General features: G+C 44.7%; 1 protein-coding gene across 1 annotated transcript in view; it reads left to right on the top strand.

The window, feature by feature from the left end:
* The window catches only part of cutlet (chromosome transmission fidelity protein 18 homolog), a 138,146-nt gene that overhangs the window by 102,076 nt on the left and 16,054 nt on the right, over positions 1-20,016 (top strand). Inside the window, exons 18-19 of the mRNA XM_070539145.1 lie at positions 8,671-8,801; positions 16,166-16,250. Of these exons, the coding sequence (XP_070395246.1) occupies positions 8,671-8,801; positions 16,166-16,250 (216 nt within the window). The remainder of the gene's footprint in view (positions 1-8,670; positions 8,802-16,165; positions 16,251-20,016) is intronic.

Genomic DNA, 20,016 nt, shown 5'->3' with positions numbered 1-20,016 from the left:
CTGACCACTGTCCTTTTAAAGCAGTTTGCCTCTCTAGGCCTTCTCTACGCATCGGGACGATACTTCTTCGGAGGGGGCTAATGCCGCCGCATTGCGAGAACAAAAAGACGACCGCCACATCCCAACTGCGTTTCAAAGAGCCGCCACACCGCAAGTGTCAAGCAAAGCACCACAAGGCAGTGCTGGGCCGGTGCTGACAGACCGGCGGCTCGTGCACGAGAATCGGACTGGCATGCGACAGGAGGCGAAAAAGAGGAGAACGACGGTCGAAGATGCGAAGCTCGAGGGACATTTTTGTTGATTGCCCAGTCAGTTTTTGTTCACGGGCACAGGTTCGCCCAGAATAAGTTAGTTTTCATAGAAACTGCTGTCGTAACTGTTGGTTACAATATACACTAGAATCTTGCTGATACATTCCTTTTACGTAAGTTTTCCCGGCGCCAACGTTTACAATCGAGGACACAAAAAATGACCCAATAGAGTTACACTAATTTTTTAGCGGTTTATACGTTCCCGGAAAACACGATTTTTTGGCACCAACATTCAGTACGTCACCAAACTGCGATCGTATGATACATTTTCTGGCTACTAGATCCCATGTAAACAAGAAAATGTGCGAGGAGTGCGTGATCGAGAACAAAAAATTGGAGGCTTATCAAGGTTAAGCCCAGTGGATGCTTCGCATCCACTGGGCTTAACCTTAGCGTATCCTTAGCGTTAGGAGGCATCTTGACCGCATACACGCCCAGCGCAAAGACGCTGGCGCGGTTGCGGGCACAGAGACTGACGCTCAGTGGGCGCGCGCCGCTTCATTCCTGGCGTGACGTCACATATCACGTGATGCAGCGATGGTGGCGCCGCCGCCGCGTCGCGCGCGACGGCGCGAACCGAAGCGTGGAGGCCTCCGCCGGGCGACGTCCGACGGCGCGATACAAGGGCCCCATCTGCAGCCGGTGTGACGTCATCACGTGACGTCACATCATGTGATCTCACTTCAGGGTCAATGGTGGCCACCGCCGGGAGGCGACCGACGGCGCGATATGAGGCCCTGTCTGCAGCCGGTGTGACGTCATCACGTGACGTCATGTCACGTGACCTACTTGAAGGTCACTTGAAGGTCAATGGTGGCCACCGCCGGGAGCCGACCGACGGCGCAATATGAGGCCCTGTCTGCAGCCGGTGTGACGTCATCACGTGACGTCATGTCACGTGACCTACTTGAAGGTCACTTGAAGGCCAATGGTGGCCACCGCCGGGCGTCGCGCGAAGGCCCGAAACCTACGTTAATATGCTTCGCATAATATATAGCTGCCCACCATGGGAGCTTCACCTCAATACTCACCCGCCCATCTTACGTGAAAACGCCGGCGTGCACACAGTTTCTAATTTCGGTACCAGCAAATCTTCTCCAGGGTCGTCGCATGCCGCATTCACAGCTATCACTGCCAATCCTATTACGATAAGCATTTTCACCTATCTGTTTCACAGTGTGTGGTGCGGTTGGAAGCGTTCCACACACTTTTAATTGGGGTAACCGAAACGCGCTGCCGTTCCCTGCCGCAGACTGCGATCGTTTTCCGGCCGCTAGATCCCATGTGAACAAGACGTGAGGCGTGTGTGTTCTAGAACAGTATATAGCCACCTGACTCACGTAAAAACGTCAGCGCACACAGTTTCTTATTCCAGTACCAGCAAATCTACGCTCGGGTCGTGGCACGCCGCTTTCACAGCTATCGACGCCAAACCTATTGTGATAAGCATTTTCAGCTATCTGTTCTATAGCGCGTGGAGCGTAGTGCCATTGGTAATGTGCTGCACACTTTTAGTAGGCAATAATCCAAACAGGCCGCTGTTCCCTGCTGCAGGCGGTGCTATGTGGGCATCACATTTCACTTCATCGGCATCCAGTGTCGCCCACCAGATCGATTTCGTTTTGGTTTCCTGTCGCCCTCTTAAAACACCACGCTATAGGAAAACAACAAAACGCATCTCGGGCCTCTGGAGCACCACCAGCTTGACGCCTGTTGGCATCTCGGGCTGCAACGATCTGTACAACATTTAGCATTGCGTAGATATCAACAGTAGTTGAGTCTGTCAGATTTTTCTAATTGTTCGTTTTTGGTTGTACGTTTTCCCGGTTGGTACGTTTTTTCTCAAGTTTTTTTCCAAAACGTACGGACAAGGTTCTTCTGTATTCCTCTAGAATGACTGAAAGTTGAGTAAATTAGTAGGGATTCTTGATAAGCCAGGACGGGTGTGCAATCATGGACACAAAAAATGACAACACAAATGCTATCTACTGAAAGGTTGCAAACTAGTGGAAAAGAAGAAATATACAAAAGTTATTTGTGCATGCTTATGGGAAGGCAGCGCCAACCTGCCAATCATGGACTCGTGTGGGCACTTGTGAAATATAACTGTTTAGGCATGACAACTCTTCCGCCTTTCAGTAACATGTCTCCAATCTACAACCCTCAACGGTGGAGGAGAATAAGCAGGTATGTAGAGTAGGCTGAAGAAAGTCGAAATGTTCAAAGGGGTAGAGTGGAGGGGGAGGTGGTGATTGTAAGAAAATGATTTGGGGTGGGGAGTTTTGCTGTTCTGTATCCTATGTATGCTTTCATGCCTGCCAATCAGTGCAAAGAGTGCAGGGTGCCGGCTGTCGTGCATAGTTCTGATGGTGCCAGCCCAATATAGAAAAGAAGATTCTATAGTGCAGCACCCTCTATAGCTGGCCTTTTTCTATGCAGCTTCTATCACTTTATCGTATCTAAGTGGCAGTAATACCTACACTGGCACGAACAGTCTGCCACAAAAAGTATGTGTACAAGAAACAAGCATAAGTGATTGCTCTCATATGTCCCTAAGATGCTTCCTTGCACTTTTACATATTGAAGCTGTATTACAAGCCAGCCAAGCAAAAAAGCACTATGAAGTTTGAAAGGGAAGCAGAAACACAACTAGTGCCGCCCGACATTTGCAGCAACAGCTTGTAGACCATCCGTCATAGTGGCTTCTGTGCAAACATTTTGGCAATGTCGTTCACGTCCAGTACATAAAAGGCAAAGTTAGTTAGCAGAGGGTGGAAAAACTTAGGATAATCTCGAACAACTTGTTATGATTGGGGCCTGAATATTTGAAGACCTCACGCTGTCGCAGTACTTGAGCACGGTTTTCACAGAGGTCATACACCAAAAGTTGTGATCTTGAGTTCATGATCAAATGACACTGATCAGACGCCTAGAATAACTAGCAGTCCGAACTCAGGACGCAGTGTATAGTCAACAATGTTTCCTCTAATGTTGAAATGCAGCCACTATAATCTTGTGACTGTTAGTGAAGATGCGCAGAACGAGAAAGCGAGTGATTCAGTAGCTTTTAATATATGGAGCTTGACGGTATAAACTCTTGACTAATGCAGTTCTTTGTATTAAAATATGTTACTGAAATTCTACAGGCGAAATAAGAGTATGCTAGTACGAAGCGCAACAACGAATTTGCTAGGACAAGCTCATCAGTACTTTTTCTGGGAAGTTTATGCCTATAGTCAACTTCGCAGATGAAAGCGCCTTTTTGCTTTATGTACAGCAGCCGTTACTTTACACTTATTGCTACATCCTTTATCCTCATCTGCTACTTTATCCAGTGAAACAAGTTTTGTCCCGTTTTAGTAAACATTTAGATGTGCATTTAGATTTAGATGTGCTACCTTTGCGCCTTTTCTGCACGCTAGCCACGCAAATGCTTTGATAGCACCACTAGAGAGGGTGCTGTCAGCCCAGAATAGAAATGCAAGGAGGGCAGACCAGACAGTGAGGTTGAACACTGCTTCCAGAGCAATTGTATGGGCACAGAAAGTATGTGTATAGTATGTATATAGTATGTATATAGTATGTATATAGTATGTATATAGTATGGCTATGGCTGTTCGTTATTAAAAAAAAATTAAGGTGACGAGAACGTGAAAGACAATGTTTTTGTCACGCCTGTTTCTTCCATTACGGCTGACATGCAGACTGCAGTATTCTCGTGATGTCTTGTGTCATCTACTAAGCCTTTCTGCACAGTTTCAGTGTCTCTCATGCTTTCGAAAACTGTGTGCAGTGTAGTGTGGACCAATGAGTGCAAAATATTCATGCAAGTTTTAGGTAATACTGCTTACCCATAATTTAGAGACACTGGTTATAAATGCTGTAGCACCAGAATGTGACATCAAATTACTTGCATTTAAGATACTCAAGGCTTAGTTGGTAAAGTATATTCAGCTTAGAACGGGGCAAGTTGCATTTATGTTACAGCAGTCTTTCATTTACGGAGCTCTGGTAAATTTGGCTTCTAGGCCCTAACTGACAGCAGTACAGTTCCTTGGTATTTTGCCTTCTGCTGTTTAAATATTTAAAAGGACAATTATTTACAGAAATATTTTTCTTAGCTGTAGGCTGGACCGTACTTGAATGAAAATGCAAGTTCGAATTGAATCTTTATATCTTCTCTGGAAAGAAAGAAAATGAGAAGAAGCTTTATATAGAAAGAAATAAAAAAAAATGCCAAAGTGAACATTAAGAGCCTCAGCGCTGTTGTTTCATTCTGAAAAATTGGTCGAAGCATCAAGAAATCCAAGCTGGAGGCACTTCTATGAGTACACTTGATAGACATTTTTGAGGAGAACCTTCATCTGCAATTGCCAGCTGTTGGTTTGGATAGCAATAAAACGAGTTATTTTCTCAGTTTTGAACTGACTCTGTGCACTTGTGTAAGGTTTGTTGTTCCATGATACCACTTGTAGTAGAACTCTAAATATACTGTAGTAAGCGTTTAGCTCATTCTTAATTGATTTGCTATAGCAGTGTTCTGCTGCACTCTGTCCTGCACAAAGCCAGTTTGGTTGCAGATGTGGCAATCATACGCAAGTCACTACTGTTTATTTTTGCAGACTGTGGCATGTAACCACAGTGAGCCAAGAATATGGAAACATATGTCTGAGTGTGCACATTGCATCTCCATTTTATACAATATGCATGTCCTAAAGCACCTATCGTTATTTGTCAATATTCAAACTTTGTTGCGTTTCTGATGGCTTAGGTTGTCCTATGACTACTGAAACATAGAAAATATCAGCATCCCTAACAAAGTGACAAAATTGGGCAATTCATTTTTATATTCATGGATAACCGTGGAGTGCCTCAAAGCTCTGTGTTTATGTCATTGCTTTTCAACATTGCCTTTGGTGTCTAAACTGCATGATGTACAAAACATCAGATTCCCCATCGACGTGGATGATGTCACACTGTGGTCCACACATTGGGACATGGCTACACTATGCCAGTACCTACAGGAAGCCGTAGACGTCCTTCATACGTACACTCAAGCTGCTGGTCTCAAAGTTTCAACCCAAAAATTGTGTTATGTGCATGTTCGCATGTCGCTAGTAAGGCTGGCAGAAAGCAGGTCTCTCAGTTTGCCTTTACACTGAAGGTTGGCGAACATACACACTGCCCACCAAAGAACTGTGCATGCTTGGGCTCGACATTCAGAAGTCTAGACGTTGTTTACGACATTGCACTTGGTGCGCAGGATCACGTCGAAGAGTGGAGGAGCATGTTACACACAAGATACACACAAGACTGTGGTACACACAAGGTATACAGGCACACACGAGGTACACGCAAGACTGTGGCTCACAGTCTTTTGTGTCCAGTTCTCCAGCCACGCATTGTCTACAGGTGCAGTTTCACAGACTCACTCCACAGCAGTGATCCAGACTGGAGGCTGTGAATAGAGATGCTGTGGGAGAAATCACAGTGCTCCCTTGCCTTACATCAATTCCCATTCTGCTAGAACACGCTTAACAACATTTCAGAACTGGTGACACAATGTGAACGAGGCAGGGTAATAAAGGAATGCGAAAATGCTGCGGTAGCAGCACTTCAGTCGCATTTTTCTGGATGAGCTCTACAGACTACGTTGAAAGAGACCTTCCCCCGTGGTGTTATACAACATTCACCACAAACAAAACTATGAGGCTCCACCGACATGACCATTGAGTTGCTCCTAGTGATACCGTCCCTGAGGGTCACTGTGTCATGTACACACATGGGACGGCTTCCTCGCGTGGAGGACGAGATCTCACCCCATAATTTCATTTTCCCTCACCTATGAGTCAGAAATGCCCAACTCATTACTACTTGAATTGCAAGTCATACACGATGCCATCAAGAAAATTATTACAGTACCCAACATCAGAAGAGCGTAAATAATACCTACTCACCCCAGTACCCCGGGTAGACACTATCAGGGTCCTAGGAATGTTTATCGAGTTGAACGAGGCCAGTGGAGCCGCCCTCAAACGCATTTGTTCCAAGACCGATAGCGCCCTCGGCCTGATCAGAAGAATCGCCAACAGGTACCGCGGAATAAGGGAGGACAATCTGATCCAGATTATCCACGCCTTCGTGCTATGCCACCTCACTTATTCAGGGGCTATGCACAACTGGCTCATGTCGGAGCGCAGCAAGATCAATGCCCTAATCAGAAGAGTCTTCAAGCTTGCCCTCGACCTTCCCGTCCGAACGCACACAAAAGACCTCCTCAATTTGGGAATTCACAACACGTTCGAAGAAATCGTTGAAGCCCAAGAGTTTTCCCAGTTTGTCAGACTCTTCGGTACCCCAGTGGGCCGAGCCATACTTGGCAAGCCAGGATGTAACCCCACGGTCATCAGCCCCAATGCTGTTAAGCTGCCCAACGACGTAAGATCCAAGATTTACATACGCCGAATACCGCACAATATGCATCTCACCTACAACAAAGGACGAAGACGAGCCAGGGTTAAAGCTCTACTCACCAGTGCCCGCTTGAACAAGGACCGAACATGCTTCGTACGTTCAAGAAGAAGCCTTCTCCTCAGTGGTCATCGACTGCGATTCTAAAGTCCTTAGCTGTGTTACCATCCACACTTCTAGTTCCAGCGTTGCAGAGCAGGTTGCTATTGCTCTTGCATTGACGGACAGTGTACATGACCCTATTTATTCAGATTCCAAGGCCACTGTAAGGGCCTTTCAGATGGGAATGGTGGCTCCCCAGGCCCTACATATCATCCAAAGTGCTAAAGACATCAAACATCACTCTTTGGCCTGGTTTCCTGCGCACCTGGGAGCCATTGAGGGTGCATCGCTCAACCCCAACGAGGAGGCGCACTCAGCTGCACGAGGTTTGACTGACCATGCACTGGGTAATGCGTCCTCTCCTGGGCCACCCGAGCCTCTCTGCTCGTACAACAAAATTTGCAAACATAACTATCTGTCAAGAAGACTCCTGCCTTTGCCGCACTCCTCACTGTGCAGGGCCCAGGCAGTCACTCTCAGACTTTTGCAAACAAGCACTTACCCGAGCCCCGTGGCGCTGCGCACAATGTACCCCGAACGGTTCACAAGCCCGGACTGCCCTCTGTGTGGTGATTATGCGGACTTCGAGCATGTCCTGTGGGGATGCGCCTCTGCCGGTCCCCCTTTCACCCAAGAGCAAAGGTTGAAGCTCATTAGGGCCCAGGACCAGACCTCTCAAATCCTGGCAGTCTAGAGGGCTCATGAGAGGGCCGTCAGGTTTCAGCTGATGGTCCGGGAGTGGGCCTAGCCAGGTGACGTTGAGTTTGCTCGCGTCTATTGTGGACCAAATAAAGTTGTTTCACTCACTCACTCACTCACTCACTCACTCACTCACTCACTCACTCACTCACTCACTCACTCACTCACTCACTCACTCACTCACTCACTCACTCACTCACTCACTCACTCACTCACTCACTCACTCCACTCCACTCACTCACTCACTCACTCCACTCACTCACTCACTCACTCACTCAAACTCACTCACTCACTCACTCACTCACTCACTCACTCACTCACTTAGTGCAGTGAGACGCCTTAAACGTGTAACAAGAACCCTACAAACCTGTCAAAAGATTCACAGACTCCACAAGTCCTCACACCTTAGCATTGAGGTGCAATGGGTACAGGGGTATGGTTGGAATCATTTCAACAACATGTGGTCAGACCAACTGGCTCAACCACCTGCCTCATCCGAGTCAACTTTGTCCCCTCTGTCGGATCGCCACGCTCTGCACAAAGCACTGAAATGTAGCCTCCAACAGGACACGTGCACCTTGATTCTCCCGTGTGTCTGGTTTCTTCCCTGTATCTTTAGCCGAGCTCATGAAGTATCTCTTCGGAGGCTTTGGGCTGGAGTGGCCTTTACACCATCGGTCACATCTGATTGTAGATCGACAAAAAATAACCAAGGAACGTGTCCCAAGTGCTAGGTTCCTCTGACAATGCTGAATGCTCGACACCTGCTTTAGATGTATCCTGAAACAAGGGTGATCCGACTCCAGAATTTAAGAGGCTGGACTGAAGCCAGACCTACCTGGAAACTATCATCGTTTGGTGATGTACAAGTTTGCAATGATACTGCTGCAGTTCTTGCACAGTGCAGACTTGAAAGCTTTTGTTTAATTTTTTAATGTTCTTTATGCCTTGCAGCAAATCCTTCCGAATAAATAAATAATAAATGAGTACTATTTAGTATGTTGCTGTCTGGTTACCTTGCGACTGAGCTGTGCAGCTTCATTAGGCGAGGTGGCTGTTATAATGTATTTACGACTTGCCATTCCAGGTGAATATGCAGCTGTTTAGCAAAGAGGAGCGCCAGCAGCTGCAGCAGGTGATTGCTGTGATGTCCTCATTTAGCATCACCTACCAGCAGACCAGAAATGTTGATGGAGTCTACCAGTACAGCCTTGAACCGTTAGTATCCCAAGGCTTTTCTTCTTTTCTTTCTTTATTCTTTGGGGCTGTGGAGGGGGGGAATTGAAATGTTTAGTATGAGTGCAAGAATACATTGTGTTGAGCAGCCTGCTCTCTCTCCAGAGGGTGCCAGTGAGTCTGTACATCTGCTTTTATCTTCCTTCTGTAGGTATTTTAAGTAAGACCATGCACTGGTGTATTGAACAAAAGAATAAAGTAAACAATATTGCAGTTTAGGATAAAAACAGGAACAGCGCAACACAGTGCGAGCGAGTAAGCAGGACAGAGCGCTGACTAGCAACCAAATGCTTTATTTGCAGAAGCAGCATATAAATACATCATGAAGGTGACATAAAGAATAGAAAAAGAAGGATAAGCGTCAGCCATGAAGATAATCAATTTCTTTTGTTGAGAGCGTGAGGGACGCAGAGCTGACGCACGCGTCGCCACTTTTGAATATGCAAAATGCTTTGCTGTTGCTGAAGTAAAGATGCAGCACAACAATGGTAAGAAAGAGAAAAGAGACAAACTGGCCCCAGTCCATGTCTCTCCCTTTTTGTCCTTGTCTCGTTGTGTAACATCTTTCCTTCAGAATGATGAGCCAAGTAGTATAGCAGTAAGTTTAATTGAGATTGCAGTTGTTTGCTGTTTGAGTTAGAGGTGGGCAAATAACAACTTTCTCGAATACAAATCGAATACAAATAGTAAGTATTGAAGTGAATATTGAATGGCCAAATGCAGACACATATATTTACAGCAGGAATACTTATTTTGGTATAATAGGTACCATGCCTCCCAGAACTTTAGAGCCTAGTTTGCAAACAATCTTTCCAAAAAATATAGGCTGCTGTATGTCCAAATTTTAAAAATCATTGAATAAATGGTTGCCGTAAGAAGGCCAGAAGTTCTGGAAAATAAAAAAAGAAAGTGGCTGGAGGAGTTGTGTTCCGCAGACACATGTAAAAGGGCCCTTTGTAAGGAAAATATCACAGGTTGCAGCGTGAAAGCTGAAACTGCTGATAACCTGAGTGCCAACACCACCAAAAAATGCACGAAAATGAAAATTTTAGCACAGATAGTTGAGCGACCACCCAGGAAAAACGGTGAACTAGGTTCGATCCTCAGACCAGGATAAATTTATCCATGTCTGTGAAGCTTTCTTTCTGAGAGACCTGTATGGGTTTCATTTGTAGCTTCATGCTACAGTTGGGCGGCTGAAAGTTTTCACGTTCATGAACTTTCCTTCACCTTATGGCCTTCTGCACTATTGATTTGCCCTGAATGACGAACTGCAAGCAAAAATAACAGGTTGTCATGTAGGTTGCTGCCACAAAATTGAAAGCAAAGCTTGCATTACCCATTCTGTTTCTGCATTGCTGTGAAAACTTTTGCCGTTGCCTCATTTCTAATAATTTGTGATAGCTTTGTGAGCAGACAGAGAACAGTGACCAGTCATTAACAATCGTTTGTTGCGAAATATTTGGTCAGTTTTGAATATTCTAAAATACTGAATAGTTCTTTTTCAAATATGAATAAGAATAGTTAGTGTGTACTATTCAATTCGTATTCGAAACTTGAAATATTTACCTACCCCTATTTTTAATGTTTAGGACTTTTTTAGCCAAGCAGAATGTGCATACGAGAGCAGATCCAAAAGTTCCCGGACTTCATCTATTAAAAACGAAGCACAGCCAATAAATTTATTGACTTCCTTCCAAGTGCTCCCCTCCAGTGTCAATGCACTTGTCTCAGCAGGATTTCAGTGATTAAAAGCACTCCTCGTGGCCATGTTGTGTAATGTCCTTCACTGCATCCCTCGTTGCCCCATAGATCTCAGCTACCATTTCCACTTTCTTTCCCTTTAGCTTGGTCTTCAGTTTGGGAAAGAAAAAAAATAATTACAGGGAGTAAAGTCTGGTGAGGAAGAAGTGTGTGGAACCACGGCCTTCTTTGTAAATGCAAAAGATATTGAAGAATGAGTGGGGGGACTGGTGCACTGTCATGATGCAGCATTCGAAAATCTTTGCTCCACATATTAAGACATATATGCTGAACTTTGTTGCTAAAATGCCTCAGGACATAAGGTGGCTGCTCTCTGGTGCACGATTTGAGAGGAGCATTCGCAAGCAACCACATCTAATTCAACCAGTTGACCATCTGCGTCCATGACAGATTTCATTTACGTATATATAGTGGACTCTCTTTAAATGGAACCTCAGAGGACCATGCAAATTGGTTCCGTCTATCAGGAGTTCTATTTACTGAGAGACAAAGCTGAATACAATTCCATGAATACAATACCGACCAACCATGTGGATGGTCTATTTAAGCGATTTCCGTTTATCGAGGTTCCACTGTATCGATATTGCCTCGGCATAGGCGGAAAGTTGCCACGTTTACACTGATACGTTAGAAGTGTACCCTATTCATATGCCGACGCTTATAACACAGCTAAGATATTCGCACACCCTTAGCGGAAACGTGCCGTGTTAGGATAGTAGTGAAGACAAATGCCACAGTTTCTGCAGCATGCCCGCCATGTGTTTCTATGTCACTGGCAGCTAAGCGCGCCCATCTCTGTTTCTGTCCCCTCAAAGTGGACATGGCTACGTTATTGCTGCGCACTTGTCGATATTAATGATATTATTCATTACTAATATGGAAGAAACTGTTTCCATGCACGTAATGTACACGCGAGAATAAAAAAAACGCGTTCAGCACGTTGGGCTTGCTCCACCGGCTACCATTTTTGTTTTGGTGTCCCGCACTGTTACAGCGGCCAATTGCAGCAGCAGCCGCCTGTTTGTTGACCTGTTGTCATCCCGCAGCAAATGCGGGATGAAAGAAGAAAATTTCTTTTCGCAGGAAATTTAACCCGTGTAATGATCGCACCCCTGAATTTGCATCAATTTTTTGACAAAAAAGTTCGGTCATTATGTGAGTAAATACGGTAGTTCAGCACTACAGTTGCACGTAGCTGCATGTGCAGCGTAGCGTAGATACCACAGCTGATGCGGGGTTTCCTGACGAATGCACTTACTGAGCTACTGTGGCTCGCTGAGGACAACAGCGGGCTCCGTAGGGTATCTGTTTGTAGCGCGACTCAAGACCCAAGCACCAACATCTGACGAACAGGTCATCTGCTTCTCGAGTTGTGCACCCTTGAGGTGTGTTGCCATGATGGTCGAAGCGTTACGTTAGGAATCCTTTCAACGCAAGTCCGGAGTGCAGCATCCATTGCTTAGCCGATGTGTGCGCTGCCAACATAATCACGCGAGCGAATATGAAGGTGAAGTTTGTTTGACCCTTGGAAATTGTGTGATAGTCTAGAGATAAGTGCAAGAGGAAATGTGCTACTCATGTCACTCGGTGCCAGAATAGCAGTGCGTAGCTATCTAGTACACTGTTGCACAGCAAAGGGATGAGACACCAGGAAATCAACTGTAAGCTAAAAGATAGCCTCTGAGCTGGAGACTTTCAGTAGGCAGAGCGTTGTGGGCACCACTCGGCTGTGCTGTAGCCTTCGCAGTGCAAGGCACTGAAGAAAGGCTGGGAGCAACATGAATATGAATGAATAGAATTTTTTGATAGGAAAGACAGAGAGGTCGACCTGAGCTAGTGCGCTCTAGTCTGCTACTCTGCACTGGGGAAGAGGGAAGGGGAGTGAAAGTATTGGGATGGATGATGATGATAAGAGAAGTGGTGAGTGCTTATGTACATGAGACAGTTGTCTCGCTAGAGCCGCTCGTCGAGCTTGGTGTTCTGCAGAAACTTCAACAATACTTTTGTTGCACGCATTGAAATTGCAGTGTCAGGCCATGGGCCGAGGATAGCTTCCTCCGACAGTAGTTGTCTGCCAACGCTGGCTAGGAAACTGTCTAACATGTTTCACTCCAGCATATATGCTGGGCAGTCGCACAGTACGTGTTGCAGTGTTTCAGGCATCTGGCAGTGTTCACAATCAGGGCTGTTCGATTGGCCGATGAGGTGTGCGTAGCGACGGGTGAAAGCAACGCCGAGCCGAATCCTGTGTAGCAATGATGTTTTGCTTTGTGTAAGCTTCGGGGGCAAACAGAATTTACTGTCTGGGTCAATCATATGTAGACGTCTGTGAATGTTGTCATAGTGGGCTCTGTAAGCCTTTTTAAGGTCCTGAATGAGTGCCTTGATCATGGAGTTGGTGGCAGGTCGCGAGTAGGCAATCCGTACTTCATCAGAGGAAGAGGAGGCCGATCTTGCCTCACTGTCAGTGAGTTCATTGCCAAAAACACCACAATGGCTAAGCACCCACTGAAAGGTGGTCACGTGGCCACTTAACTCGGCACTGTGATGAAGTTCGACGATTTCCAGCACGAGCAGATAGTATGGTCCTTTCTTTAAAAAGTATTTTAGCGCATGTAGCACTGATTTGGCATCGCACAATATCGTCTATTTATGGGGTGTCTGCGTTCTCATAAAACGGACAGCCTCCCGTATTCCCGCAAGTTCCGCAGCCGTAGATGTTGATTTGTGGTCTAATCGAAATCGTCGAGTAATTCCAAGTTGTGGGATGACAAATGCGGCCGTTATGGCAGATGGCGTGACCGAACCATCGGTATATACTTGTACAGTCCCACTATATAATGTAAATATATGGGACAGGGTGAGCTGCTTCAAGCCAATGGAGGAAACGTGAGATTTCTTCATAATTCCGGGTATCTGAAGCCTCACTAGTGGTCTTGGCAATGTCCATGGAGGTGTCGCGGGGATGTCGGTGGCCTGGAATCTTGCAGGTATAATGCTTGCGTGACGTGCAATAGCTTTAGGAAAAACACAGTCATGGTTAGTGCTTGGAAGTGTTGACAGTGGATGGTGTGAGTGTCAGGTTAGCAGGCGAAGATAGGTTCGCAAAGGTTCACAAGACCTGTATATGTCGATTGGACAAGCCCGTGCTTCCGCTATTGTGCCCTTAGTTGACGTGCAGTGTTGCAAGCCAAGACATATACGTAGTTCCTGTGCCTGAAGGCTCTCCAGCGTGCGTATACAAGATGACCCCATGTTAGATAACACAGGCATGCTGTAGCAAATTTAGCCCACGGAAAGTGCCTGGTACACTTGGAGCAAACTTCGCTCATAGGGGCTCCATCTCAGTCCTGATATTACACGAAGAATGTGTATGAACTTGGTCAGTTTAGCCCTAAGCGCAGTAACATGTTTGGTCCAAGAAAGACTGCGGTCTATTATCACGCCAAGAAATCTCTGGTGGGTGACTAAAGGGAGCGCCGTTCCGTCTACAACGATTGGATAATGTGACATTGATTTGCACGTGAATGCCATGACTGCACACTTAGTTGCTGAGAGTTGCAGGCCTCTACGGCGCAAATACTTCGCCGTTATGGTAGCCGCACGTTGGAGCCTTGCACGCACTTGTGGACGTGTGACTTCAGATGACCAGATACAGATATCATCCGCGTACGTACTGATACGCGCTCTTTCAGGTAGCTCGTCTGCAAGGCCCACCAGTATGATATTGAACAATATTGGGCTAAGGACACCACCCTGTGAACGTCATGTCTATCAGTCTCGCCATCCGAAGTGGACATGAAAATAGTGTGGCCACTGAGGTAACTCTGCAGCCAAGCATACATGCGGCCACCAACACCAATATCCTCAAGTGCCTGAAGAATCTAATGGTGGAAGACGTTGTCGTAGGCACTTTTGATATCCAGAAATATTGCGCATACCAGACGACGCTGTCTCTTTTCATGTTAAACAGAAGATACTAGGTCGATCACACCGTCAATGGATGATCGGCCTCTTCTGAATCCATTGATGAAATCAGGAAGTCCACCACTTTTCTCGAGTAGCCATTCCAGTCTGCTCAGTACCATCCGCTCAATCACTTTACCGACACAGCTTGCCAAGGCTATTGGCCGATAATGTGAGAGATCATGTGGGCATTTCCCAGGTTTTAGCAAAGCCACAAGAAGACCGCACTTCCAGTGGAGCAACATGAAGGGCATCACAGGTGATCACAGGAGCGGAGCCAATGACTCCGCTTCTGCTATACGCTTTGAAGTACTTTTTGCGGCAAAGTATTTCTGAAATAGTCTGTTTTAAAGTCAAATGCATTTCTTGACTTCAATAAAAAGGGAATCAGGACTCCTTTAAATACTTTGTTATATTGAAAATTTCGTTATGCTGAAGTTCATTGTATTGAAGTATAACTATACTGATAACTACAATGCAGTGCACACTGCAGTGGATGTTGCCCTATCAATATTTATAGCCATAATTTCCAATGTTTGGATTGAATTAATGAGTACCTGCGCACTTCACATAAATGCATGACACAGAATATTATATTTGTTTAAGCTTCATTCACCGACACATACTCTGTAAAGCAATGTAAAACATTTAGTTCACCATCATGTTAGGTACAGAATTCATCAAAAGAAATGCATTAAGACTATCATCACATGGCAAAGAGAACCATAGGAAATCCTAGGCGGTTGTCTTCATTATGGCAGACTTGAGTTTTCAGTCCTTTTGAACATTTAAAATGTTGTTAGCAGGCCAATGAAAGTCTAACACTGAACTGTGCTGATGAAGCATTACCCATGTTAATCTGCCCATTATCACATGGAGTATTGGCATCGGAATGGTCTCCAAGATCTGTCTTTTGTGCTGTCCAATCATGGAGACCATATTATCTGCACAGTGCTATTGTTCTCTGTCAATATATGGCACCACTGCCATATCAGTCATGAGATCTTTTTAAGTTCTCAGTTTTTGGCTGCAGGCGCAGTGTTCTTGTGACATCTGAAGAAATTGGGCCAATGCTTCCATGTTTATCGGTACTTCACATCATGCAACAAAAGCGGTAGGAATTTCGCTGGGTTGGTTACCCACCATGGTGACATAGGGGCTTTGACATTGTGCCGCTAACCCAGAGGGCATGGGATTGAATCCCGGCAACAACGGCCACATATCCATGGGGGAGAAATGCAAAAACGCTTGTGTACTGTGCATTACATGCACATTAAAAAACCTGAGTTAGTCAAAATTAATCAGGTGTCTCCCACTACGGCATGCCTCATAATCATGTCTTGGGCATGCAGAACCCCAGGATTTAAATTTTTTGCCAAGTTGAAGGAAAAGATAAACAATCTTTTGACCAAGAATGCAGATTACCTGCTGCTTGTTCTGAAATAATATTTGTCTCAGGTGTTCATGAGAGTGTTGTTTAGTGAGTAGGGAGGTTTACCATAATTAAGAGGTGTTTCGGGTGCCTTTATAGATTGATAAGGCTGACTTCAGTGTTTCTGATCTCACACCATTTTATTAACCCAATTTTATGTGGCATTCTCAAAACTTTCCTGCAGTAACATTGAAGAGCTCGTGCAGTTTCCTGGCATTGCACCACAGCAACAGCTCCCGTATGCTACGAAGCAGCTCATTGCTAGGGAGGTAAGCATGGAATGTGGTGTGGCAACCATATTGTATCACTGCTCATTTGCAACAGGCAGAATTTTTCGACTTTTATTTTGCTTCCTTTTCAGCAGCTTGACAGAATTGACACCTATTAACATTACTAGTGCACAGTTTTAACTGCGTGATGACTTGGTAGCTATGACATTTTGCTGCTGAGCAAGAAGTCATGGGTTTGATTTCTGGCCTTTGCAGCCACATTCTATTGGAGGCAAAATGCAACAACACTCAGGTGCTGTGCCTTGCGTGTACGTTCGGAGCCCTATACTATAGCCTCTCTCATAGTTCATGTTGCTTATGGACATTAAACCCCACAACAGCAATCAATCAATTAATGCAGTGCTGTGCAGATTGATCATCATATCTGCTACACATTTCTTAATTGGCTCTATTGTAGCTATTGCCTAGTTGTTTTAGCATGTTTCTAAAAAATTTGAAGGGGTGTTTCCTATACTGTCAGTAGTAGCATCTACCATGCTTATTGCTAAATTGGTCATCACAAATGTTTGGGGAATCGGGTAGTCAAACAACGCATACAGTTGGATATTACAAAAACATATGACACTTTTTTGTTACACTGCAGTCAGTTTCTAATCACCTCCTTTTGAGAGGGCTGTGATTTTATTTGAATCATGTTTGCTGGAATAAATTCAGTCATATTGCATGTAATAAATGAAATGTTACAGGCAGGCATTTTAACAGCAGCTATTTACAGTAGAACCTCGTTGACACGATCCCATTTCATACGATTTTCTGGTACCCGTGTTTGCGATCGAGAAAACAAAAAAATGACCCAATACAGTTACCATTTTATTTTTATTTTTACCAGTTCATATGTTCCTAGAAAACACCATCTTTCCGCACTGAACTTTCAATAGATTGCCAAATTGCATTTGTATGATACGTTTTCAGGCTGCTAGATCCCATGTAAACTAGAGAAGGCGCGAGGCGCGTGCGGTCGAGAACAGTAGCCCCCCCCGCTGCAGCAACTTCCCTGCAGTGCTCGCCTACCTGTCTCACATGAAAACGTCAGTGCATACTCAGCTTCCTGTTCCAGTATCAGCAAATCTCCTAATGGTTCGTCGCACGCCACATTCACAGCCATCGCTGCCAACCTGATTGCAATAAGCATCTTCACCTATATGTGTCACAGCACATGTGACATAGTGCCGTTGGAAGTGTAATGCATGCTTTTTATTCACGATAACCCAAACTCACCGTCGTTTTCTGCTGCAGGCAGCACAAAGTGAACCTCACATTTCACTCTGGCAGCATTGTATTCCGGCATCGCCCACCAGCTCGGTATCATTTCGGTTTCCTGTCGCCGTCTTAGAACACTACACAATAGGAAAACTAGCACACGTCTCGGACTGCTGAAGCCTTACCAGCTTGACAAGCGTGAGTGCCTTGTGCTGCAACAATTCGAGCCGAGTGGGCACGTCAAAACTTCCCACCAAAATGCCTTGCTCGAAGAAGCTGCTGACCCAGTCCGAAATCGAGGAGCGCACCAGCTTGCCAAAGACGCCGAAGCCACAACGTGCATCTCAGTCCGCTTGGGCTTAGTATAGCAATAGCAAAGTATAGTGGTAGCAAAGTATCAGACAACTACACGAAGCAAGGTTTGTAGTTTTATCATCCGTATAAATTGCAGTAAACATTTGCTTACTTATCAAATTAACAAGCGTGGTGTCATGCGTATATGGGCAAACATGAACAGATCTCACTCGATGATCGTGGGGGCTCGTCACAATACTGGCTTGATGAAGAGCGGCGGCAGCAGCAAGCGAAGTCTACTTCATGCTCCCTCTCTCTTCAATGCGAACTAGGCATGTGATAACACAGCGCACATGAAGCCATCAGCTATTTCGGGTCACCTAGCCCACTTTGGTCTAGCCTTTGTATCCACCGCAGATTACCTACAATATAGGTAGGACGCATGCAGCCACGTTCAGCCATGCCATGCACAGCTGTGGCCAGAGTATAAGAGGAGACGCGCACTAACGTGCCTCCCCCATTAGCGCATTCTCACCTCCTCGATTCTCTCCCTGACTCCCTGAGCACCTGACTCACTAGGCCGGCCGCAGCATGTTTGTTAATACAACTGAAACAGCACCCCCTGCCATGTTGGCAGGTTGTCATAAATATAACATCCCTTCCCTCTTTATATATCTTTCGAAGAAGAGAGATGTGCCTATAAATCACAAGGATATGGGAACTTTCCTTTTTACTACTGGAAAGCTGTGCTTTCCCAGTTGTAACAATGGCAAAGTGCAGAAAAGGAAGGAAGCCTTGGATTACACATGACCTGCTTAGGCGAATCAAGTCACGAAATAGACTTTTCGCCAAGTTTGTAAATTCTAAAGACTTGACAGTTCTAAAAGAGCATAAAAAGGTTACAAATCAATTTATTGCAGATATTAAAAAATCTAGAATTCAATACTACGCTCATATATTTTCAAATATCTTCCTTGACCCTCAAAAAACGTGGTGTACAGTCAAACGTCTACAGAAATCAGAAAAAAATTTACCTACACAAATGACAATTGGAGGATCGGTTCTGAGTGGTAAAGTTCTTGCCAATGAGTTCAACAGGCATTTTTTGGAATTTGGAGATTTTCTTGCAGGAACGCCCAGTAATATTAGAAAATACATGGAATATAATCTTCAACACAGCCTTTTCTTATATACAGCTACTCCTGAAGAGATTAACGATATAATATTAGGTCTCAAAAGTAACTGTTCTTGCAATTATGATGGCATTAAGGCAGCAACAATTAAAGCAATTACTGACGTAATAGTTAATCTACTTTATCATATAACAAATCTGATCTTGACAACAGGTATTTTCCCCGAAAAAATGATAATGGCTAGAGTTCCTGTTTTGTTTAAAGGCGGTGCTGCAAGTATCATTAGTAACTATAGACCTATATCAGTTCTACCATTGTTTTCCAAAATAGTAGAGAAAGTGATTAATACACGGATTACTACCTATCTTAACAAACACCAGTTAATTTCTCTCAGCCAGTAAGGATTTCAGAGGAAGAAATCGACTGAATCTGCCTTGCAAGGATAAACTTACTAAAAACATAAAAAATCATTTGTACACATTAGGTGTTTTTCCAGACTTCAGCAAAGCGTTTGATTCAATTAAACATAATATACGTCTTAGCAAACTACTGTATTATGCAATACAAGGCCCTTCACTTAAATTATTGCAGAACTACCTTTCCAGTTGTTTTCAGTATGTTGTTATTAATAATGCCACGTCCAATTCTGAGCTAATAAAATTTGGGGTTCCTCAGGGGTCAATCCTAGGACCTACTCTGTTTCTTTTGTACATCAATGACATGGTATCTATCCCACAAACCCATCCTATTATCCTTTACACGGATGACACAAGTGTATTTTTTTCTGGTGGCAATTTAGATTCCTTCATTCTGCGTGTAAACTTATGGCTTAAGAATCTATCTGACTGGCTTTTCACAAAGGAACTCTCTATAAATGTTGACAAGACTAAGTACATTGTTTTTACTCCTGTTAACAGACCTGTTCATATTAATAATGATGTGACATTTGAGTCGCGACCGCTAGGAAAGGTAACACAAAGGAATTTTTTAGGTGTTCAGTTTTATGAAAACCTTCATCAATCTTGCCATGTTCACTATATTAAACGTAATATTGCACAGCATATTGGTATGCTTGATAAGTTTCGCTTACTGTTGCCACTTTATTTACGATGTCAACT

Source organism: Dermacentor albipictus, chromosome 1 (assembly GCF_038994185.2).
Source record: "Dermacentor albipictus isolate Rhodes 1998 colony chromosome 1, USDA_Dalb.pri_finalv2, whole genome shotgun sequence".
NCBI classification, from domain to species: Eukaryota; Metazoa; Arthropoda; class Arachnida; order Ixodida; family Ixodidae; genus Dermacentor; species Dermacentor albipictus.
This window is presented reverse-complemented; position numbering and strand designations above follow the sequence as displayed.